General features: G+C 53.3%; 1 protein-coding gene across 1 annotated transcript in view; it reads left to right on the forward strand.

Moving 5' to 3' along the window:
• Positions 1 to 25,268, forward strand: part of EIF4G3 (eukaryotic translation initiation factor 4 gamma 3) — a 99,498-nt gene that overhangs the window by 23,427 nt on the left and 50,803 nt on the right. The window contains exons 2-6 of the mRNA XM_083162366.1: positions 4,788 to 4,866; positions 5,443 to 5,565; positions 14,380 to 14,475; positions 15,798 to 15,830; positions 22,412 to 22,432. Of these exons, the coding sequence (XP_083018492.1) occupies positions 4,788 to 4,866; positions 5,443 to 5,565; positions 14,380 to 14,475; positions 15,798 to 15,830; positions 22,412 to 22,432 (352 nt within the window). The remainder of the gene's footprint in view (positions 1 to 4,787; positions 4,867 to 5,442; positions 5,566 to 14,379; positions 14,476 to 15,797; positions 15,831 to 22,411; positions 22,433 to 25,268) is intronic.

Raw genomic sequence — 25,268 nt, forward strand, 5'->3', positions numbered from 1 at the left:
GTGTCCCAGCATCATGCAGAGGCCAGCCTTACACCGCAGCCTGGGACTAAGTGCTCCCCTGCTGCAGTCCTGCTCCTTACCCATGCCGTGTACCAGCATCCTACAGAGACCAGCCTTACACCGCAGCCTGGGACTAAATGCTCCCCCACCTGCAGTCCTGCTCCTTGGACTGGCTGAGTCCCAGCATCATGCAGAGGTTGATACTCACAGGTCAGTTTTGGATAATGAAGCGTGTGCGTGTGTGTGTGTGCGTGTGTGTGTGTGAGCTTCTGTGAAGCCACCCATGTAATACTCCGTAGTTCCGTCCTTATGTCACCATTGTTCCTGGTCTCTGCTCGCGGATACTGCTAATAATACATTTACTTTTATGTAAATGATGTTAAGTGGCTCCAGTCCCGGCTGCAGATTAAGGGTTAATGTATTTGCCCGTTGGAGCTGTGGGCCGTGCAGTGAGTGGCTGCGTGGCCAGTGATGGGTCCTGCGTGTCAGTAGGACAGGATGCTGCAGACCTGCTGTTTCCCGATCCCTGGGACCTTTCTCCCACTGACCTTATAACACGTTCACATGGAAGCTGTGTATCGGAGATGTCATGGCTGCTGAGGGTGACAGGCACTAGGTCGACCGTCAAAAGGGTGACATGGGGTTTTACCGACACACGGTATTTCATGCACTAGGGCGTGGTGGGAGAATAAGTGTGCCCAAAACATGGCGTGTGGACGCGGTGCACTTTTTAAGTCAGGCCTGCGTTGTTGGTCTCGGGGTGTGGAGAGCACTCTCTCTGTGAGGCCTGGGGTGTGGAGAGCGCTCTCTCTGTGAGGCCTGGGGTGTGGAGAGCGCTCTCTCTGTGAGGCCTGGGGTGTGGAGAGCGCTCTCTCTGTGAGGCCTGGGGTGTGGAGAGCGCTCTCTCTGTCAGGCCTGGGGTGTGGAGAGCGCGCTCTCTCTCTGTCAGGCCTGGGGTGTGGAGAGCGTGCTCTCTCTCTGTCAGGCCTGGGGTGTTGGTCTCGGGGTGTGGAGAGCACTCTCTCTCTGTCAGGCCTGGGGTATGGAGAGCGCTCTCTCTGTCAGGCCTGTGCTGCTGTGTTCTGTGTACCAGAGAGGATGCGGCTCTGTGCTGCAGAACAGACATATTGGGGGCTTCTTGTTCGGGGGAGGGGGGAATCGGTGCCCTCTGGGGCACGGTATCAGTGGCTGCTGTATTTGTCTGTATCAGATACCATGTAACCCTGCGGGGGGAGGGGGGGGGGGTTCTGTTCCAGTTCGCTGTGCACTCCTGGGGTCTCAGAGGAAGTTATTTTATAGGGCTTTGTTATCCCGGGACAGCGCCCCCATTGCGGTGTAGCGTTGCCCCCAGCAGTGCCATGTGACTAGTGACTCTGGAGATTGCAGTGTTGTTTAGGTGAAGGTTGTGTTGCTGTCTGGATGTAAAGCACCTGACAGTACTGCATGTTCTGACCTCACATAACCCTCCTTGTGCGTGTCTGGATTATGTGTCTCTGCCTTGTCAATATGTACAGCCTGATTGGTGCTGTGGTGTCATAACCAGGCACTGAGCTTACAGGAGTCAGACCTGCATCGAAGCCACTTATAGCTCTACACTGCCTGTGATCTCCCCATCAGGGCTCTGCGATCTCCCCATCGGGGCTCTGCGATCTCCCCATCGGGGCTCTGCGATCTCCCCTCTGACTGTGAGGACCCCTTGGCACTATGGGATCTTGCCTGCGAAAATCCCTCTGGGCTCTGTGATCCTCCCTCCTGTCTGAGGATCTCTTGTGGCTCTGTGATCTCACCTCTGTTTGTGAGGATCCCTCTTCACCCTGTGATCTCACCTTTGACTGTGAGGATCCCTCGTGGCTCTGTGATCGTCCCCCCTGTCTGAGAATCCCTCTGGGCTCTGTGATCTTCCCTCTGCCTGTGAGAATCCCTCGTGGCTCTGTGATCGTCCCCCCTGTCTGAGAATCCCTCTGGGCTCTGTGATCCTCCCTGGTGGCTCTGTGATCTCGCCTCTGCCTATGAGGAGCCCTCGGATCTCTGTGATCTCCCCTCTGCCTGTGAGGAACCCTCAGATCTCCCCTCTGATTATGAAGCTCTATCCCTAGAGACACTGACAGCTTAGTGATTCCTGGGTTATCATTACCCCATGCTGTAATCCTCCGCACAGCTCACATTGGACACTATGTGAAGATATTTTTATCCAGGAAAAGCCTAGAAAGCAGAGGCTGCTGGGAATGTGATGGGGAAGCCGGGAGCGTGCATACAGGTATGACGCCATTGTTCTTGTATTGCTGTGATCAGGCTGTTATACAGCAATCACTCCCTGCTGAGATGTATGTGCTGATCTGCACTCAGTGTGGGGACATTCTGGTGCTGTTACTGGTACACTGCATTGTCATCCCTCACGTGCTGTGTCCACTCTAACTTACTATGGTGCACAGTGCAAGTGGGGTCACTATACCAGCTGTCTGTGCATTGCGGGGACCCTGACTGTTGTACAGTGCAAGTGGGGTCACTATACCAGCTGTCTGTGCTCTGCGGGGCCCCTGAGTGTTGTACAGTGCAAGTGGGGTCACTATACCAGCTGTCTGTGCTCTGCGAGGGCCCTGAGTGTTGTACAGTGATTATGGGGTCACTATACCAGCTGTCTGTGCTCTGCGGGGCCCCTGAGGGTGTACAGTGATTATGGGGTCACTATACCAGCTGTCTGTGCCCTGTGGGCCCCTGAGTGTTGTACAGTGACTATGGGGCCCCTAAACCAGCTGTCTGTGCATTGCGGGGACCCTGACTGTTGTACAGTGATTATGGGGTCACTAAACCAGCTGTCTGTGCATTGCGGGGCCCCTGAGGGGTGCACAGTGATTATGGGGTCACTATACCAGCTGTCTGTGCCCTGTGGGCCCCTGAGTGTTGTACAGTGACTATGGGGAAACTAAACCAGCTGTCTGTGCATTGCGGGGACCCTGACTGTTGTACAGTGATTATGGGGAAACTAAACCAGCTGTCTGTGCATTGCGGGGGTGCACAGTGATTATGGGGCCACTATACCAGCTGTCTGTGCTCTGCGGGGGCCCTTAGTGTTGTACAGTGATTATGGGGTCACTATACCAGCTGTCTGTGCTCTGCAGGGGTGCACAGTGATTATGGGGTCACTATACCAGCTGTCTGTGCCCTGTGGGCCCCTGAGTGTTGTACAGTGACTATGGGGCCACTAAACCAGCTGTCTGTGCATTGCGGGGGTGCACAGTGATTATGGGGCCACTATACCAGCTGTCTGTGCTCTGCGGGGGCCCTTAGTGTTGTACAGTGATTATGGGGTCACTATACCAGCTGTCTGTGCATTGCGGGGGTGCACAGTGATTATGGGGTCACTATACCAGCTGTCTGTGCCCTGTGGGCCCCTGAGTGTTGTACAGTGACTATGGGGCCACTAAACCAGCTGTCTGTGCATTGCGGGGACCCTGACTGTTGTACAGTGATTATGGGGTCACTAAACCAGCTGTCTGTGCATTGCGGGGGTGCACAGTGATTATGGGGCCACTATACCAGCTGTCTGTGCTCTGCGGGGGCCCTGAGTGTTGTACAGTGATTATGGGGTCACTATACCAGCTGTCTGTGCTCTGCAGGGGTGCACAGTGATTATGGGGTCACTATACCAGCTGTCTGTGCTCTGAGGGGTGCACAGTGATTATGGGGCCACTATACCAGCTGTCTGTGCTCTGCGGTGGCCCCTGAGTGTTGTATAGTGATTGTGGTCACTATACCAGCTGTCTGTGCTCTGCGGGGGCCCCTGAGTGTTGTACAGTGATTATGGGGCCACTATACCAGCTGTCTGTGCTCTGCGGGGGCCCCCTGAGGGTGTACAGTGATTATGGGGTCACTATACCAGCTGTCTGTGCTCTGCGGGGGCCCCCTGAGGGGTGTACAGTGATTATGGAATCACTATACCAGCTGTCTGTGGGGACCCCTGGGTGGGGCACGGTGATTATGGAGTCACTATACCAGATGTCTGCGGTACCCCCTCCTGAGCCCTGCCTGCCCGGGCACAGGGGCTTAGTACCATATCCTGAGCTGTGGCAGCCATAGCTGTGTACCAAGCTCCCTGTAACAGTTTGTAGCGTTGGTTCCGTTATTACAGAGCTCCCGCTCCATTGCTAGAACCATATGTTTCTGTGTGACGGCTGCTCCAGCTGGATCCTCTGTATAGTGGGAATAGGGAATCGCTGCCCCTGATCTCAGGCTGGTTACACAGCTTCCAGCATATACAGTGTGAGGAGGAGAGTCCGTACTAACAAGGCTCTCATTGTGCCCACCGCAGAGATGTTGGCGCCAGCCTCTGCTATGATGTGACTTACTGATTTCTTCCTTTTGTGTGTACCGCTGTAGCACCTGTGTGGGGTTCTGCAGTGCCCGCTGCTGGCACCTCTGTGGGGTTCTGTAGTGCCCGCTGCTGGCACCTGTGTGGGGTTCTCTAGTGCCCGCCCTGGCATTGGAGCTTTTGAGGGGTCTAGTGCCCGCAGCTGGCACATGTGAGAGGTTTGTAGTGCCCGCAGCTGGCACGTGAGAGGTTTGTAGTGCCCGCAGCTGGCACCGGTGCACATGTGAGAGGTCTGTAGTGCCCACGGTTGTCATTCCTATAGCTGATTTTAAGGCTGTGGCATATGCGCACCCAGAGTTGTTGGCGCTGTAACCTTATTGCAATGTCCGTATGGAGAAGAACTCTCCGTGATAGAGAGGATTTCCTAGCGCTAGTGTTGACCCCTCCCACATGTCTTCCTTAACTGCTGACATCACAGACTATCTCGGGGAGCCCTGCCGCAGAGCCTGGATGAGCGGATCTTCTCCCCCGCGGCTGTGTCTGCCGTCTACAGCACTGTAAGTATCTGCTGACCACTCCCTCCCCCACATTGCAGGATAAGGTTGGTCGTGCAAGGGTCCTGTATTTGGGGTGTACCTTGCTGGGGAGTTATGGAGTATCTTACTAATATAGCAGCAGACTCCTGGAACTATACGGACTGTGACCGGTATCGGGGTATTAAAGTGGAGGAATAATTCTCCACAACACAAAACCTATGTGTTAATGATACAAAAAAGACAATATCTGTAAGGGGTTGTGCATTATTTCACTTTGTGAGAGTTTCCAGAGCTAATACTTGCATGTAGTGCTTCATCGTGAAGATCAAAGAACAGTTAAAACAAAAGTAATGGTTATTTATATGGATATCTTACCTTTACACAGGAGCTGTACTTCCATTTGTCCCATTAGCATGACCTCCCTGGTTCCTGCATCATATCCTCTCGGTGCCTCCTCTAGGGATGCTGTGTCTCATCTGGGACTGATGCGGCCATGTTGTAGAAGCCTGTGCCTCAGCATGACAGGCGTGTGGGCCTAGGTTTCCCCTATTACTTGAAATAGAGGACGTCTCTCTAATTCTGTTTTATTCCCTGCAGGTTGCAGCACAGGTAGCAAGACCGCAGGGACCCTCCCCCTATTCTGCACATGACCTAAGTAAGGGGCACCCAAATCTGGCAGCCACCCCGCCAGGGCATGCTTCATCCCCGGGACTATCACAGGTAAGAGTCCCTGGCCTCCTCCTGATATCTTCTGTGCTGATCTGTCTCCATAGTGCTATATGAGGAGGATCGAACTCTCCCACATACTGAGCACATAACCTATAACTTCTATTAGGTGAGTGCAGCCTATGGATAATGTGGGAGGAGAGCCATGTGGAAGGGTCTGTCACAGTACAGTGTATGAGGGGGGGAGCTGTAGCCCCGCGTGTGAAACCTCACAGTTCACATTGCTCAATAGTACAGAGTATATTTAGTCCAGTGACTGTGTGGTTTAATAAACAAAGTGCAGCGTCACCGTCACAAGGCGGAGAGAAAGTGATGAGTCAGTGTCCTATGTACTATATTACGTCAGCTGTATATGCTCTGCTTATATCTCATACATAGCGCACTCTGTAGGTGGCCATATGACACTGCACCAGCCTGCGAGACATTACCATGCAGGATACATTGTATAACATGAAAATAACCAGCGGCACTCGCCGTCCTGGTACCGTTATTATTCTCCGTTCTCGCCCTCCCTAGTCCTGGCACAGTTATTCCTCGCCTTCCCAGTCCTTGCACAGTTATTCCTCGCCTTCCCAGTCCTGGCACAGTTATTCTCCGTTCTCACCCTCCCTAGTCCTGGCACAGCTATTCTCCGTTCTCGCCCTCCCTAGTCCTGGCACAGTTATTCTCCGTTCTCGCCCTCCCTAGTCCTGGCACAGTTATTCTCCGTTCTCGCCCTCCCTAGTCCTGGCACAGTTATTATTCTCCGTTCTCGCCCTCCCTAGTCCTGGCACAGTTATTCTCTGTTCTCGACTTCCCAGTCCTGGCACAGTTATTCTCCGTTCTCGCCCTCCCTAGTCCTGGCACAGTTATTCTCCGTTCTCGCCCTCCCTAGTCCTGGCACAGTTATTATTCTCCGTTCTCGCCTTCCCAGTCCTGGCACAGTTATTCTCCGTTCTCGCCTTCCCAGTCCTAGCACCGCTATTCCTCGCCTTCCCAGTCCTGGCACAGTTATTATTCTCCGTTCTCGCCTTCCCAGTCCTGGCACAGTTATTCCTCGCCTTCCCAGTCCTGGCACTGCTATTCCTCGCCTTCCCAGTCCCGGCACAGTTATGCCTCGCCTTCCCAGTCCTGGCACAGTTATGCCTCGCCTTCCCAGTCCTGGCACAGTTATTATTCTCCGTTCTCGCCTTCCCAGTCCTGGCACAGTTATGCCTCGCCTTCCCAGTCCTGACACAGTTATGCCTCGCCTTCCCAGTCCTGGCACAGTTATGCCTCGCCTTCCCAGTCCTGTCACCGTTATTCTCCGTTCTCGCCTTCCCAGTCCTGGCACAGTTACTCCTCGCCTTCCCAGTCCTTGCACAGTTATTCTCCGTTCTCGCCCTCCCTAGTCCTGGCACAGTTATTCTCCGTTCTCGCCTTCCCAGTCCTGGCACAGTTATTATTCTCCATTCTCACCTTCCCAGTCCTGGCAACGATATTCCTCGCCTTCCCAGTCCTGGCACCGTTATTTCCCCCGTCCTCACCTTCCCAGTCATGGCACCATTATTTCCCCCGTCCTCACCTTCCCAGTCCTGGCGCCGTTATTTCCCCCGTCCTCACCTTCCCAGTCCTGGCGCCGTTATTTCCCCCGTCCTCACCTTCCCAGTCCTGGCGCCGTTATTTCCCGCTTCCTCACCTTCCCAGTCCTGGCGCCGTTATTTCCCCAGTCCTCACCTTCCCAGTCCTGGCGCCGTTATTTCCCCCGTCCTCACCTTCCCAGTCATGGCGCCGTTATTTCCCCCGTCCTCACCTTCCTAGTCCTGGCGCCGTTATTTCCCCCGTCCTCACCTTCCCAGTCATGGCGCCGTTATTTCCCCCGTCCTCACCTTCCTAGTCCTGGCGCCGTTATTTCCCCCGTCCTCACCTTCCTAGTCCTGGCGCCGTTATTTCCCCCGTCCTCACCTTCCCAGTCCTGGCGCCGTTATTTCCCCCGTCCTCACCTTCCCAGTCCTGGCGCCGTTATTTCCCCCGTCCTCACCTTCCCAGTCCTGGCGCCGTTATTTCCCCCGTCCTCACCTTCCCAGTCCTGGCGCCGTTATTTCCCCCGTCCTCACCTTCCCAGTCCTGGCGCCGTTATTTCCCCCGTCCTCCCCTTCCCAGTCCTGGCGCCGTTATTTCCCCCGTCCTCCCCTTCCCAGTCCTGGCGCCGTTATTTCCCCCGTCCTCACCTTCCCAGTCCTGGCGCCGTTATTTCCCCCGTCCTCACCTTCCCAGTCCTGGCGCCGTTATTTCCCCCGTCCTCACCTTCCCAGTCCTGGCGCCGTTATTTCCCCCATCCTCATCTTCCCAGTCCTGGCACCGTTATTTCTCACCTTCCCAGTCCTGGCACCGTTATTTCCCCCGTCCTCACCTTCCCAGTCATGGCACCGTTATTTCCCCCGTCCTCACATTCCCTGTCCTGGCACCGTTATTTCCCCCGTCCTCACCTTCCCAGTCCTGGCACCGTTATTTCCCCCGTCCTCACCTTCCCAGTCCTGGCACCGTTATTTCCCCCTTCCTCACCTTCCCAGTCCTGGCACCGTTATTTCTCACCTTCCCAGTCCTGGCACCGTTATTTCCCCCGTCCTCACCTTCCCAGTCCTGGCACCGTTATTTCCCCCGTCCTCACCTTCCCAGTCCTGGCACCGTTATTTCCCCCGTCCTCACCTTCCCAGTCCTGGCACCGTTATTTCCCCCGTCCTCACCTTCCCAGTCCTGGCACCGTTATTTCCCCCGTCCTCACCTTCCCAGTCCTGGCACCGTAATTTCTTCCTCGCTCTCCATGGCAGCCATTACTCTGGGTATTCCCTCTCTATCTCCAGGTTTAGACAGGTATATTTTGAAAACTCCTCCCACCTTGGGTATATGTCTGCCTCCTCCCCTTCCTCTCCAGTCTTTTTTCCTGTCTCTAAGTTAGACTAGGTAGGATAAGGTTTGTTATTTTTTAGCTCTAGCGTACCTCAATATGTGCAGCCGGACGTCCCTGCGTGGCCGGGCTGAAATGGGTGCTTTCTACCCAGGGAGAAGAAGGAGCTCACCAGGCAGCGTCCTGCTCTGAGTTACCTGTAAAATGACCGGAGGCACAGGGCGGCGATGTGTTGACTCCGTCATCCTCCCGTAGGTCTGAGACACGGGGCAGACGTCCCTGCGTGGCCGGACCGAGATGAGCGTCCTGCGGTTACCTGCAGGGTGACCGGCGGCATGGCGGGCGCCGGCGTCTTCCTTTAGGTCTGAGACGCGAGCGTCTCCAGGAAGCCGGCTGCCGGGCAGAGCTGGTCGCGTGCACGAGACGGAAATGACGCGGGGTCCCTCCACTGAAGGGGCAACAGCGAGCGGCCGGAAGAAGGGCTGGCTTCACTCAGCAAAGGGCGGAAGTGATTGGACGGCGTCCGGAAGGACGCAATGCGCAGCCGCAGATGGCGAGCGCCGGGTTTAAAAGCCACTGGGGCTTGAACGCTGTACTCACCAGAGCAGCGATACCGACAGTATGGACCCGGAAGCTGATCCTTCTCCCACTATACCTGATACTGCCATGGAGAGGTAAGACCTCATTGAGGTGCGCTGCAATAGCATATCTATAGAGCAGTTAGTGATAGGCTTTCTTCTCTGCTTAAAATTCCATAGTGTGTCTAAAGCCCCTGCAAAAAAGAAGGCAAAGACTAAAAATACCATGAGCAATTGCATGTCATGCGATACAGAGTTTACCCCGGAGAAAGGCGTTAATCTGTGCAAGGCGTGCAGGCAAACTACAGCCCCACAGGCAGTGGATCTAACTCAGATATTGTTGTGGATGAAGAGCTCACTGGTCACTAAGGAAGACCTTAAGGAGATTCAGGGAACTAAGAGGTCCAGGGCCCAAGAGCCTGGAGGGTGATGCGGATTCAGATCAGCCCATACTGAATGTGGATGACACAGATACGTCAGAACCAGAGTCAGGTGAAATACCTGAAAAGGAGAGGTCATTCAACTTAGATCTGGTAGACAGCCTATTAAAATACGTTTACAAGGCTATGGATTATAAGGAGAAGGAAGAAGAGGCACCTGACTCATTATTTGAGGATAGAGCCTCTAAAAGCAGAAGTTTTCCTGTGCACAAGGTTCTTAAGGACCTGATGCTAGAACAGTGGCAAAACATTGACAAGAAGTTCAGTAATTACAAGAGAGTGGAAAGAATGTTTCCCTTCAAAGATGAGCTCCTAGAGAAGTACTGCAAGTTACCCAAGGTGGATGCAGCGGTATCCGAGGTGGTCTCTAAAACAACGATACTGTTAGAAGACGGGGCTAATCTGAGAGACAGCATGGATAAGAAGGTGGAGATGGGCCTAAAGAAGTTGCACAACACTTCTACGGTCTCCCTAAAAGCAGGGGTCGCCATGGCTTCGACATCAAGAGCGCTCAGAGTATGGGGCACTAACATGGCGACAGACATAGATGAGAAGATATCAAGGCAGTATCTGATAAAGAACCTTAATATCATGATGAAGGCTATAGACTTCCTTTGCGAAGCATCTCTTGATGTGGTGGAGTACTCAGCCAAATCCATGGCAGCAGGGATAGCAGCCAGGAGGGCCATATGGCTGCGAAGCTGGGCCGCAGACGCTAACTCGAAGAACCGGCTTATAGCACTGCCATATGAGGGTAACCTATTGTTCGGGAGTAAATTAGACTCCATTATTCAAAGGATGTCAGGCGGCAAATCCGCCAAACTACCACAGGACAGGAGACAGAAGTTTCGAGGCCAATCTCCAAAACAGCACTTCCGGGAAGCTAAGAGCTACAGACCGGAGAGGCAATATGGAAGGTTTAACTCCGGCAGTACAAGGCAGTCCTTTCGCCAATCAGCGAGAAGGGGCTATCGTAGATTCTGACAATTACTGCCTAGGAGAATCGGTCGCGGTAGGAGGGAGGCTGACCAGATTCGTGGACAGATGGAGGAGATCAACACAGGACAGATGGGTTCTGTCAATCCTTACCCAGGGTTACAGCCTGGAGTTTCTAAAAATTCCGTTAGGAAGAAGATTTGTAAAATCAAGAGCGCCTACGACGACAGAGGAATCAGAAGCCTTAAAACTGATAATACAAGAAATGATGGAATCAAGAGCTATAGAAAGAGTTCCAGTGGGAGAAAGAGGGAGAGGCTTCTACTCCAAGCTTTTTCTAGTAAAGAAGTCATCAGGGAAGTACCGTGCGATACTAGACCTAAGGGATCTGAACCTAAACATGCAAGCAAAAAAGTTCCATATGGATACCTTACAAGTAATTCTCCTAGGAATAAACCGCGCAGATTTCATGTGTTCGATAGATCTGAAGGATGCGTACTTCCACGTCCCGATAGCTGTAAGGGACCGAAAGTTCCTCAGACTGATGGTCTTAAAACAACACCTCCAGTTCAGGTGTCTCCCATTCGGTTTATCAGCCTCCCCAAGAGTATTTACGAAGATACTAACAAGTCTGATAGCATTCATAAGAATGCAGGGGGTTGCAATTTGGTCCTACCTGGACGATTTACTTATTTGCGGCAAGACAGAGGAGGAAGTGAGACAAGCAGTCCAGACTACAATCACTACACTTCGGAGTCACGGGTGGCTGATAAACAAAGAGAAAAGTCAACTGGAACCTCTTCAAAGGATTCAATTCCTAGGGGTCAATATAGATACAGTAGAGCACGCGGTATACTTGTCAGAAGAAAGATGCGGAAGAATCCTAGATCTGGCTTTACAAGTTCAGTCACAGAAGAAGACAACGTTAAGGCAGGTCCTCCGATTGCTAGGGATGATGTCATCCACCATAGGGGTGATACCCTGGGCGAGATGGCATATGAGGACCCTGCAGAGAGAAATAAGACCCCTCACGAGAAGAGAAGTGGAGCTAGAGTACGAAGTAGTACTAAGCCAGGAAAGCAGGCGGTCACTGGACTGGTGGCTGGATCCTCGACTAAAACTGAGAAATACATCATTGAGTCAGCCCATGTACCAGGTCATAACCACGGACGCAAGTGCGACAGGATGGGGGGCCCACTGTCAAGACGCAAGGTGCCAAGGCCTGTGGTCCCAAGAAGAAAGAGCAATGTCCTCAAACCAGAGGGAGATGAGAGCTGTAGTGAGGGCGCTGAGATTCTTTCAGGAGCACATCAGAAGCACTCATGTCAAGATCAGGTCGGACAACATGACGGTGGTAGCATATGTGAACCGACAAGGAGGGACCAGGAGTGTAAAGCTCTGGGAAGAAGTATCCAACATTATGCCGTGGGCAGAAAGAAACTTATGCTCCATATCCGCGCTCCATGTCCCAGGGAAGGAGAACGGCCTTGCGGATTTCCTAAGCAGAAAACAGGTGGTGCCAGGCGAATGGGAGCTAAACCAGGGAGTGTTCCTAGAAGTCACAAGGAGGTTCGGTTACCCACAAATCGACCTCATGGCAGCAAGGCACAACAGAAAGGTGAAGAGGTTCATGTCAAGAAGAGAGGTGACGGGGACAGAAGGAGTAGACGTATTTGCGCAAGAATGGAGGTTCAAGCTCGGGTACGTGTTCCCCCCTTTCCCCATGATTGCAAGAATTCTAAGGAAGATCAGGGAAGAGAGGGCGGCAGTTATCATCATACTCCCATTCTGGCCAAGGAGAAGCTGGTTCCCCACAGTGCTAAGGATGGCAGCCAAACGGCCTTGGAGTCTACCTCTCATACCGAATCTTCTCCAGCAGGGACCAGTGGTACACCCAGACATCAGGACCCTGAGTCTGTCGGCATGGATGCTGAACGGTTGATCCTAGTGCGGAAGGGATTGTCCCACCAGGTGGCACAGTTCCTGCTCAAGGCAAGGAAGAGGGTCTCATCCAGAATTTACTATAGGGTGTGGAGTAAGTTCACGGAATGGTCAAAGTCATACCCGGAAAGTATAAGGACTGGGATCCCCTGCGTACTTCAATTCCTATACGAAGGATTCTCCAAGGGCTTGGCGGCGTCAACTCTGAGGGTGCAGATCTCAGCTTTGTCGGTCATGCTGGACAACAGATTGTCTGATGACCCACTCATAAAGAAATTCTATCAGGCGATCAAGAGAGAGCGTCCTAGAATCAGAGAGCCAGTAGCTCCGTGGGACTTGAACTTTGTCCTTAATGCCCTCATGAAGGCACCCTTCGAACCACTGGAGGAAGTACACATGAAGTTCGTTACGTGGAAAGTGGTCTTCCTTACAGCAATCACGTCCGCACGTAGGGTGGGTGAGCTACAAGCCCTCTGGGCGGAGCAACCGTACCTAAATATCCTGCACGATAGGGTCGTACTCAGAACGAATTCTAAATTCCTTCCTAAAGTGGTGTCCAGCACTACCCTCAATCAAGAAATCATTCTACCAGCCTTTTGTCCAGAACCAAGGACTGAGGAGGAGAAGAAACTGCACACGCTCGATATGCCTAGAGCTATTACCTTATATCTGAAGAGATCAGAAGAAAATAGGAAAACCAAGCAGCTATTCGTCCTACACTCCGGCGCAAGAAAGGGCGGAGCAGCCTCCAGAGTGACTATAGCGCGATGGATAACAGAGACCATAGCATTCACCTATAAGGACGGAGGTTTGGAGGTTCCCAAGGAGCTGAGGGCACACTCTACCAGGGCCATATCTACATCTTGGGCCAACAAGGCGAGACTCTCAGCAAAGGACATCTGTGCAGCAGCCACGTGGAATTCTCTACATACCTTTGTTAAACATTATAATGTTAACGTATCTCCTGCCCAGTTTGGGAAGGTGGTGCTAGAGCATGCTGTAATGCTATAATTCAATACATATATACTTAAGCATCATCTTGACTATGTCTGTTTATTACTGACCCCCCCCATATTTTATGCTTTGGTACATCCCAGAGTAATGGCTGCCATGGAGAGCGAGGAAGAAAGGATTCAATTATACTTACGATAATTCCGTTTCTTCTGAGCTTCTCCATGGCAGCCTATAAATTTCCCTCCCTGTTTAGATATATACATACTAGAGACACTCAAAAGACTGGAGAGGAAGGGGAGGAGGCAGACATATACCCAAGGTGGGAGGAGTTTTCAAAATATACCTGTCTAAACCTGGAGATAGAGAGGGAATACCCAGAGTAATGGCTGCCATGGAGAAGCTCAGAAGAAACGGAATTATCGTAAGTATAATTGAATCCTTTCCCCCGTCCTCACCTTCCCAGTCCTGGCACCGTTATTTTCCCCCGTCCTCACCTTCCCAGTCCTGGCACCGTTATTTCCCCCGTCCTCACCTTCCCAGTCCTGGCACCGTTATTTCCCCCGTCCTCACCTTCCCAGTCCTGGCACCGTTATTTCCCCCGTCCTCACCTTCCCAGTCCTGGCACCGTTATTTCTCACCTTCCCAGTCCTGGCACCGTTATTTCCCCTGTCCTCACCTTCCCAGTCCTGGCACCGTTATTTCCCTCGTCCTCACCTTCCCAGTCCTGGCACCGTTATTTCCCCCGTCCTCACCTTCCCAGTCCTGGCACCGTTATTTCCCCCGTCCTCACCTTCCCAGTCCTGGCACCGTTATTTCCCCCGTCCTCACCTTCCCAGTCATGGCACCGTTATTTCTCATCTTCCCAGTACTGGCACCGTTATTTCTCACCTTCCCAGTCCTGGCACCGTTATTTCCCCCGTCCTCACCTTCCCAGTCATGGCACCGTTATTTCCCCCGTCCTCACATTCCCTGTCCTGGCACCGTTATTTCCCCCGTCCTCACCTTACCAGTCCTGGCACCGTTATTTCCCCCGTCCTCACCTTTCCAGTACTTACGTCAGTAATGGACATGGTTCTTTTCTGCTCTGTTACAGGCCTCTTATGCCACAGGGCAGAGTGCTACGGCACCCACACTGGTGTATCCTCAGCCACCACAGACAATGAGTACACAGCCTCAGGCTCGCTCACCGGTAAGTGCACACCTACCATCTCTGCATTACTGTATTGTCTATATAACTAGACTCCAGCACTGGACACAATGGGGTGACAGACGATGGGGAGCTGTGTGGTGCAGCTCTGACCCAGCTAGTTGAGAGGCTATGGGGCTAGTGTTTACCTTACATCGTTCTACACGTGGATCTGTAATAGTTTACACTCCTGCTGTGACTGTGCTTTATATCGCTCCTTGGATTCTCCTGCCAGCCTGTGTGTAATATAGACCAATGCGAGCGTCAGTGACACCACCCTTTATTTATCCCCTGTACCCCAGACCTACGCCTTAGCATGTCATATACAAGTTCAGCATAACGTAACCTGGTAATGAGTAATGACGTTTCCCAGCTGTAATGTAGCAAGGAGATTATTGTAAAGTGTTAAAGCCAATTTACACATTTATAGGCCTATACTGACATCATTATGGTGAGCAATAATTATTTGTCATTTAATGATAAGGCTGCACTGTCACTGGCTCCTAGTAACTGGATAAGCAGCACTCAGTGATGTCACTGGCTCCTAGTGACAGGATAGGCCGCACTCTCAGTGATGTCACTGGCTCCTAGTAACTGGATAGTCTGCACTCTCAGTGATGTCACTGGCTCCTAGTGACTGGATAAGCAGCGCTCTCAGTGATGTCACTGGCTCCTAGTAACTGGATAAGCAGCACTCTCAGTGATGTCACTGGCTCCTAGTAACTGGATAAGCAGCACTCAGTGATGTCACTGGCTCCTAGTGACAGGATAGGCCGCACTCTGTGATGTCACTGGCTCCTAGTAACTGGATAAGCAGCACTCTCAGTGATGTCACTGGCTTCTAGTAACTGGATAAGCAGCACTCTCAGTGATGTCACTGGCTCCTAGTAACTGGATAAGCAGCACTCAGTGATGTCACTGGCTCCTAGTAACTGGATAAGCAGCACTCAGTGATGTCACTGGTTCCTAGTAACTGGATAGGCTGCACAAGCATGACAGTCAGCCCAGAAAATGACTGAGCATGTAGGTAACAGGTTATCTGTTCCTTTTTTATTTCATCCTCCTCTAATAATGATAAACTGATGTCGGCCGATTGCGTGTTATTAGTTCTATAATGCAGATATTTCACTGTAGGCCTTGTACGTCCAGTGACTATAACATGTGTAACATAGAACATCCGTGTGGTAAGTGTCTGTCACGTGACGGTCTGGAGACGGTATTATCTGTGTATGTGCCTGCAGTGCTTCCTGCTTACCTGCCGTCTGCTTGCCGTCTATCTCCTGTGAGCTGTCCTTTGTGATTGTCTTCTCGCTCCTTCTCTATAGTTTGCTGCTGGACCTCGTCCGACCCATCACCAGGTAGTGTACCTTCTGTCTGACTAACCTCTGTATGTCCTGGAGCCAATGGGACGCTGCAGCCCGGTCCCCAACGTCACCTGATCACAAAGCCACATGACCAAATGATTTATTATCTGCTAGTAGTGCCTGGTACAGGAAATAATGGGCCAGATGTATTAAGCCTGCCGAAGAGATAAACTGAGATAGCGCACCAGCCAATCATCTGTCTTTGAGATATGACCGTTGGGAGTTGATTGGCTGGTGTGTTAGCTCTTTGCACTTTATCTCCAGTTTATCTCTTCACCATCCTTAATACATCTGCCCAATGTCTGGTTTTACCCATGTAGTTGCTGTTCCATTGGCTCCAAACCTGCCTAACCTTATCACACCGGGGATATCGCTGTCCTGCCCCCTGCTGGTAGTGTAGCCCTGTACCTACCTCACCTGTCACTCCTGCATTGTCCTATAACACCGGGGATATCACTGTCCTGCCCCCTGCTGGTAGTGTAGCCCTGTACCTACCTCACCTGTCACTGCTGCACTGTCCTATCACACCGGGGATATCACTGTCCTGCCCCCTGCTGGTAGTGTAGCCTCGTACCTACCTCACCTGTCACTGCTGCACTGTCCTATCACACCGGGGATATCGCTGTCCTGCCCCCTGCTGGTAGTGTAGCCCTGTACCTACCTCACCTGTCACTGCTGCATTGTCCTATCACACCGGGGATATCGCTGTCCTGCCCCCTGCTGGTAGTGTAGCCCTGTACCTACCTCACCTGTCACTGCTGCACTGTCCTATCACACCGGGGATATCGCTGTCCTGCCCCCTGCTGGTAGTGTAGCCTCGTACCTACCTCACCTGTCACTGCTGCACTGTCCTATCGCTGTCCTGCCCCCTGCTGGTAGTGTAGCCTCGTACCTACCTCACCTGTCACTGCTGCACTGTCCTATCACACCGGGGATATCGCTGTCCTGCCCCCTGCTGGTAGTGTAGCCCCGTACCTACCTCACCTGTCACTGCTGCATTGTCCTATCACACCGGGGATATCGCTGTCCTGCCCCCTGCTGGTAGTGTAGCCCTGTACCTACCTCACCTGTCACTGCTGCATTGTCCTATCACACCGGGGATATCACTGTCCTGCCCCCTGCTGGTAGTGTAGCCCTGTACCTACCTCACCTGTCACTGCTGCACTGTCCTATCACACCGGGGATATCGCTGTCCTGCCCCCTGCTGGTAGTGTAGCCTCGTACCTACCTCACCTGTCACTGCTGCACTGTCCTATCGCTGTCCTGCCCCCTGCTGGTAGTGTAGCCCTGTACCTACCTCACCTGTCACTGCTGCACTGTCCTATCACACCGGGGATATCGCTGTCCTGCCCCCTGCTGGTAGTGTAGCCCTGTACCTACCTCACCTGTCACTGCTGCACTGTCCTATCACACCGGGGATATCACTGTCCTGCCCCCTGCTGGTAGTGTAGCCCCGTACCTACCTCACCTGTCACTGCTGCACTGTCCTATCACACCGGGGATATCACTGTCCTGCCCCCTTCTGGTAGTGTAGCTCTGTACCTACCCCACCTGTCACTGCTGCATTGTCCTATCACACCGGGGATAGCGATGTCCTGCCCCCTGCTGGTAGTGTAGCCCCGTACCTACCTCACCTGTCACTGCTGCACTGTCCTATCACACCGGGGATATCACTGTCCTGCCCCCTGCTGGTAGTGTAGCCCTGTACCTACCTCACCTGTCACTGCTGCATTGTCCTATCACACCGGGGATATCGCTGTCCTGCCCCCTGCTGGTAGTGTAGCCCTGTACCTACCTCACCTGTCACTGCTGCATTGTCCTATCACACCGGGGATAGCGCTGTCCTGCCCCCTGCTGGTAGTGTAGCCCTGTACCTACCTCACCTGTCACTGCTGCATTGTCCTATCACACCGGGGATATCGCTGTCCTGTCCCCTGCTGGTAGTGTAGCCTCGTACCTACCTCACCTGTCACTGCTGCACTGTCCTATCACACCGGGGATATCGCTGTCCTGCCCCCTGCTGGTAGTGTAGCCCCGTACCTACCTCACCTGTCACTGCTGCACTGTCCTATCACACCGGGGATATCACTGTCCTGCCCCCTTCTGGTAGTGTAGCTCTGTACCTACCCCACCTGTCACTGCTGCATTGTCCTATCACACCGGGGATAGCGATGTCCTGCCCCCTGCTGGTAGTGTAGCCCCGTACCTACCTCACCTGTCACTGCTGCACTGTCCTATCACACCGGGGATATCGCTGTCCTGCCCCCTGCTGGTAGTGCAGCCCTGTACCTACCTCACCTGTCACTGCTGCACTGTCCTATCGCTGTCCTGCCCCCTGCTGGTAGTGTAGCCCAGTACCTACCTCACCTGTCACTGCTGCACTGTCCTATCACACCGGGGATATCACTGTCCTGCCCCCTGCTGGTAGTGTAGCCCCGTACCTACCTCACCTGTCACTGCTGCACTGTCCTATCACACCGGGGATATCACTGTCCTGCCCCCTGCTGATAGTGTAGCCCTGTACCTACCTCACCTGTCACTGCTGCATTGTCCTATCACACCGGGGATATCGCTGTCCTGCTCCCTGCTGGTAGTGTAGCCCTGTACCTACCTCACCTGTCACTGCTGCACTGTCCTATCACACCGGGGATATCGCTGTCCTGCTCCCTGCTGGTAGTGTAGCCCTGTACCTACCTCACCTGTCACTGCTGCATTGTCCTATCACACCGGGGATATCACTGTCCTGCCCCCTGCTGGTAGTGTAGCCCTGTACCTACCTCACCTGTCACTGCTGCACTGTCCTATCACACCGGGGATATCGCTGTCCTGTCCCCTGCTGGTAGTGTAGCCCTGTACCTACCTCACCTGTCACTGCTGCATTGTCCTATCACACCGGGGATATCGCTGTCCTGCCCCCTGCTGGTAGTGTAGCCCCGTACCTACTTCACCTGTCACTGCTGCATTGTCCTATCACACCGGGGATATCACTGTCCTGCCCCCTGCTGGTAGTGTAGCCCTGTACCTACCTCACCTGTCACTGCTGCACTGTCCTATCACACTGGGGATATCGCTGTCCTGCCCCCTGCTGGTAGTGTAGCCCTGTACCTACCTCACCTGTCACTGCTGCATTGTCCTATCACACCGGGATATCACTGTCCTGCCCCCTGCTGGTAGTGTAGCCCCGTACCTACCTCACCTGTCACTGCTGCACTGTCCTATCGCTGTCCTGCCCCCTGCTGGTAGTGTAGCCCTGTACCTACCTCACCTGTCACTGCTGCACTGTCCTATCACACCGGGGATATCGCTGTCCTGCCCCCTGCTGGTAGTGTAGCCCCGTACCTACCTCACCTGTCACTGCTGCATTGTCCTATCACACCAGGGATATCACTGTCCTGCCCCCTGCTGGTAGTGTAGCCCCGTACCTACCTCACCTGTCACTGCTGCACTGTCCTATCACACCGGGGATATCACTGTCCTGCCCCCTGCTGGTAGTGTAGCCCTGTACCTACCTCACCTGTCACTGCTGCACTGTCCTATCACACCGGGGATATCGCTGTCCTGCCCCCTGCTGGTAGTGTAGCCCTGTACCTACCTCACCTGTCACTGCTGCACTGTCCTATCACACCGGGGATAGCGCTGTCCTGCCCCCTGCTGGTAGTGTAGCCCTGTACCTACCTCACCTGTCACTGCTGCACTGTCCTATCACACCGGGGATATCACTGTCCTGCCCCCTGCTGGTAGTGTAGCCCTGTACCTACCTCACCTGTCACTGCTGCATTGTCCTATCACACCGGGGATATCGCTGTCCTGCCCCCTGCTGGTAGTGTAGCCCTGTACCTACCTCACCTGTCACTGCTGCATTGTCCTATCACACCGGGGATAGCGCTGTCCTGCCCCCTGCTGGTAGTGTAGCCCCGTACCTACCTCACCTGTCACTGCTGCATTGTCCTATCACACCGGGGATAGCGCTGTCCTGCCCCCTGCTGGTAGTGTAGCCCTGTACCTACCTCACCTGTCACTGCTGCATTGTCCTATCACACCGGGGATATCGCTGTCCTGTCCCCTGCTGGTAGTGTAGCCTCGTACCTACCTCACCTGTCACTGCTGCACTGTCCTATCACACCGGGGATATCGCTGTCCTGCCCCCTGCTGGTAGTGTAGCCCCGTACCTACCTCACCTGTCACTGCTGCACTGTCCTATCGCTGTCCTGCCCCCTGCTGGTAGTGTAGCCTCGTACCTACCTCACCTGTCACTGCTGCACTGTCCTATCACACCGGGGATATCGCTGTCCTGCTCCCTGCTGGTAGTGTAGCCCCGTACCTACCTCACCTGTCACTGCTGCATTGTCCTATCACACCGGGGATATCGCTGTCCTGCCCCCTGCTGGTAGTGTAGCCCCGTACCTACCTCACCTGTCACTGCTGCACTGTCCTATCACACCGGGGATATCGCTGTCCTGCCCCCTGCTGGTAGTGTAGCCCCGTACCTACCTCACCTGTCACTGCTGCACTGTCCTATCACTGTCCTGCCCCCTGCTGGTAGTGTAGCCCCGTACCTACCTCACCTGTCACTGCTGCACTGTCCTATCACACCGGGGATATCACTGTCCTGCCCCCTGCTGGTAGTGTAGCCCTGTACCTACCTCACCTGTCACTGCTGCACTGTCCTATCACACCGGGGATATCACTGTCCTGCCCCCTGCTGGTAGTGTAGCCCTGTACCTACCTCACCTGTCACTGCTGTATTGTCCTATCACACCGGGGATATCACTGTCCTGCCCCCTTCTGGTAGTGTAGCCCTGTACCTACCTCACCTGTCACTGCTGCACTGTCCTATCACACCGGGGATATCACTGTCCTGCCCCCTGCTGGTAGTGTAGCCCTGTACCTACCTCACCTGTCACTGCTGTATTGTCCTATCACACCGGGGATATCACTGTCCTGCCCCCTGCTGGTAGTGTAGCCCTGTACCTACCTCACCTGTCACTGCTGCACTGTCCTATCACACCGGGGATATCGCTGTCCTGCCCCCTGCTGGTAGTGTAGCCCCGTACCTACCTCACCTGTCACTGCTGCACTGTCCTATAACACCGGGGATATCGCTGTCCTGCCCCCTGCTGGTAGTGTAGCCCTGTACCTACCTCACCTGTCACTGCTGCACTGTCCTATCACACCGGGGATATCACTGTCCTGCCCCCTGCTGGTAGTGTAGCCCCGTACCTACCTCACCTGTCACTGCTGCATTGTCCTATCACACCGGGGATATCACTGTCCTGCCCCCTGCTGGTAGTGTAGCCCCCTACCTACCTCACCTGTCACTGCTGCACTGTCCTATCACACCGGGGATATCGCTGTCCTGCCCCCTGCTGGTAGTGTAGCCCCGTACCTACCTCACCTGTCACTGCTGCACTGTCCTATCACACCGGGGATATCACTGTCCTGCCCCCTGCTGGTAGTGTAGCCTCGTACCTACCTCACCTGTCACTGCTGCACTGTCCTATCACACCGGGGATATCACTGTCCTGCCCCCTGCTGGTAGTGTAGCCTCGTACCTACCTCACCTGTCACTGCTGCACTGTCCTATCACACCGGGGATATCACTGTCCTGCCCCCTGCTGGTAGTGTAGCCCCGTACCTACCTCACCTGTCACTGCTGCACTGTCCTATCACTGTCCTGCCCCCTGCTGGTAGTGTAGCCCCGTACCTACCTCACCTGTCACTGCTGCACTGTCCTATCACTGTCCTGCCCCCTGCTGGTAGTGTAGCCCCGTACCTACCTCACCTGTCACTGCTGCACTGTCCTATCACTGTCCTGCCCCCTGCTGGTAGTGTAGCCCTGTACCTACCTCGGTTGGAGTTTGGCTGGAATCAGATAACATTGATGTCTCAGGCTTAGTGTTAATGTAGTAATATAGCTCCGTGTAGGAATTACATGTCTGCTTCACATGTTCTCAGATTGCGTGTTCTGTCTTCATGTATTGGCATAGTCTCAGTCGCACATTCCAGAGTATAGGTGATGCCAGTCTCCGGGTGCCTGCTGCTGCCCAGTCCGTGCCCCCGGCAATCAGATCACGCCAGTGTGTCTCCGTAGTCTAAGCCTAGGACTCGGTGATCAGCGTGTGTGTATTACGGTCACACCCACCTGTCTGATGGGCACTGGGTATCACCACCTACATCGCTGTATGTGTGTGGTGATGGTGTATTAATGTGTTTCTATATACCACATGGGTCTGCTGAGACTTGTGCAGCAGACAGATGATCACCCGGAGCATATGACATGTGACACTGTCTCAGAGATGTCGTGTAGACGTTGCGTGTTCATATACATGTTACACATCTGATGTTCCACTGTATGATGTATTCCCTGTCTGTGTCATTTCATGGTATCTCTGTCCTTGTCCCCAGCCCGCTCTCTTCTGTTATGTCACTGGTATGGGATGTCATGTCCTGACCTGAGGGGATTAGCATTAAGGGACAGTGGGTGCAGTTTGGAGAAATGTGCTTATATTGTTATACTGATGTTTGTGTAATGTTCCATTCACTTCCCCTGTCTCTGCTGCTTTCATTCATTCAAGGGAGGATTCAGACCGATTCAGGTAACTGCCACATTCCTAAGCGATGTCTCCTCAATGATCATGTGTTCCCCTCCTTCTAGGTTATATATGAAGCTGAGGGTGTATAGGAGGCCAGCTGGTCACTCATTGTTAGCATAGAGGACGTGTCGGGTGTAGGTATTGGGGACAGGAGCCCATCAGTCACCTCTAGCAGAGAGACCAACCTTGTATGGATGGAGGGATGTGTAGGGTGTAGATATTGGGGACACCAGCCCAGGGATGATTATCTCCGGCTGTAAGGCTAGATACATACCTCAGTGATCCGCTGCGGTGACCAGGGATGATTACCTCAGGCTGTAAGGCTAGGGACCTTCCTCGGTGATCCGCTGCGGTGACCAGGGATGATTACCTCAGGCTGTAAGGCTAGTTACATACCTCAGTGATCCGCTGCGGTGACCAGGGATGATTACCTCAGGCTGTAAGGCTAGATACATACCTCAGTGATCCGCTGCGGTGACCAGGGATGATTACCTCAGGCTGTAAGGCTAGGGACATTCCTCAGTGATCCGCTGCAGTGACCAGGGATGATAACCTCAGGCTGCAAGGCTAGGTACATTCCTCTGTGATCCGCTGTGGTGACCAGGGATGATTACCTCCGGCTGTAAGGCTAGGGACCTTCCTCAGTGATCCGCTGCAGTGACCAGGGATGATTACCTCAGGCTGTAAGGCTAGTTACATACCTCTGTGATCCGCTGCGGTGACCAGGGATGATTACCTCAGGCTGTAAGGCTAGTTACATACCTCAGTGATCCGCTGCAGTGACCAGGGATGATTACCTCAGGCTGTAAGGCTAGGTACATTCCTCGGTGATCCGCTGCAGTGACCAGGGATGATTATCTCAGGCTGTAAGGCTAGGGACCTTCCTCAGTGATCCGCTGCGGTGACCAGGGATGATTACCTCAGGCTGTAAGGCTAGTTACATACCTCAGTGATCCGCTGCGGTGACCAGGGATGATTACCTCAGGCTGTAAGGCTAGATACATACCTCAGTGATCCGCTGCGGTGACCAGGGATGATTACCTCAGGCTGTAAGGCTAGGGACATTCCTCAGTGATCCGCTGCAGTGACCAGGGATGATAACCTCAGGCTGCAAGGCTAGGTACATTCCTCTGTGATCCGCTGTGGTGACCAGGGATGATTACCTCCGGCTGTAAGGCTAGGGACCTTCCTCAGTGATCCGCTGCAGTGACCAGGGATGATTACCTCAGGCTGTAAGGCTAGGGACCTTCCTCTGTGATCCGCTGCAGTGACCAGGGATGATTACCTCAGGCTGTAAAGCTAGGGACATTCCTCGGTGATCCGCTGCGGTGACCAGGGATGATTATCTCAGGCTGTAAGGCTAGGGACATTCCTCTGTGATCCGCTGCGGTGACCAGGGATGATTATCTCAGGCTGTAAGGCTAGGGACATTCCTCTGTGATCCGCTGCGGTGACCAGGGATGATTACCTCAGGCTGTAAGGCTAGGGACATTCCTCGGTGATCCGCTGCGGTGACCAGGGATGATTATCTCAGGCTGTAAGGCTAGGGACATACCTCTGTGATCCGCTGCGGTGACCAGGGATGATTATCTCAGGCTGTAAGGCTAGGGACATACCTCGGTGATCCGCTGCGGTGACCAGGGATGATTACCTCAGGCTGTAAGGCTAGGGACATACCTCGGTGATCCGCTGCAGTGACCAGGGATGATTATCTCAGGCTGTAAGGCTAGTTACATACCTCGGTGATCCGCTGCGGTGACCAGGGATGATTCTCAGGCTGTAAGGCTAGGGACATACCTCTGTGATCCGCTGCGGTGACCAGGGATGATTATCTCAGGCTGTAAGGCTAGGTACATTCCTCTGTGATCCGCTGCAGTGACCAGGGATGATTACCTCAGGCTGTAAGGCTAGGGACATTCCTCGGTGATCCGCTGCGGTGACCAGGGATGATTACCTCAGGCTGTAAGGCTAGGGACATTCCTCGGTGATCCGCTGCGGTGACCAGGGATGATTACCTCAGGCTGTAAGGCTAGGGACATTCCTCGGTGATCCGCTGCGGTGACCAGGGATGATTACACAATAGATCACTTGCTGCATGCTATCTGCACAGTAGATCACTAACATCACATTGTGCGTCCTTGCGCTTACAAGATCACTTAAGGTGCCCACACACTAGAAAGATCTGCGATCGTAAGATGTGCGCATAAATTAGCCTTGAAATCTTTTTTCAGTCCTGGACAAAAGATTTCAGGCCAGCGCACATCTTTACCAAAGATTTTTCTTAAGATCCCGTGTGCGTTCCTATGGATCTTTTGTTAAATCTTCTGATCTTTTGTGCAGCACGTAAAATCAGAAGATTCAGCTAAAGATCCACGGGAGCGTGCATCGGACCAAAATCGGCCGATTTATCGGAAATCGGCCAAAAAATCGTTCTAGTGTGTGGGCACCTTTACCATATGCAACCTGTCGGCAGTGGATCACTTCATGCACACTCAGTTATGGACTAGATCACTTATGTATGCATGCCATCGGCACACTAGATTACTGACGACATGTTGTAGATCACCTATGTATGCACACAATCCACAGACTAGATCACTTAAGGTAATCACACCATCGACACACTAGATCACTTATGGTATGCACAAGATTGGCACACTAGATCACTGACCTCATGCTGTAGATCACCTATGTATGCACACTAGATCACTGACCTTATGCTGTGGATCACCTATGTATGCACACTAGATCACTGGCATCCTGCTGTAGATCACCTATGTATGCCTACTAGATCACTGTCATCATGCTGTAGATCACCTATGTATGCACACTAGATCAC

The sequence above is a fragment of the Crinia signifera genome, chromosome 19 (assembly GCF_055691185.1).
Source record: "Crinia signifera chromosome 19, ASM5569118v1, whole genome shotgun sequence".
NCBI classification, from domain to species: Eukaryota; Metazoa; Chordata; class Amphibia; order Anura; family Myobatrachidae; genus Crinia; species Crinia signifera.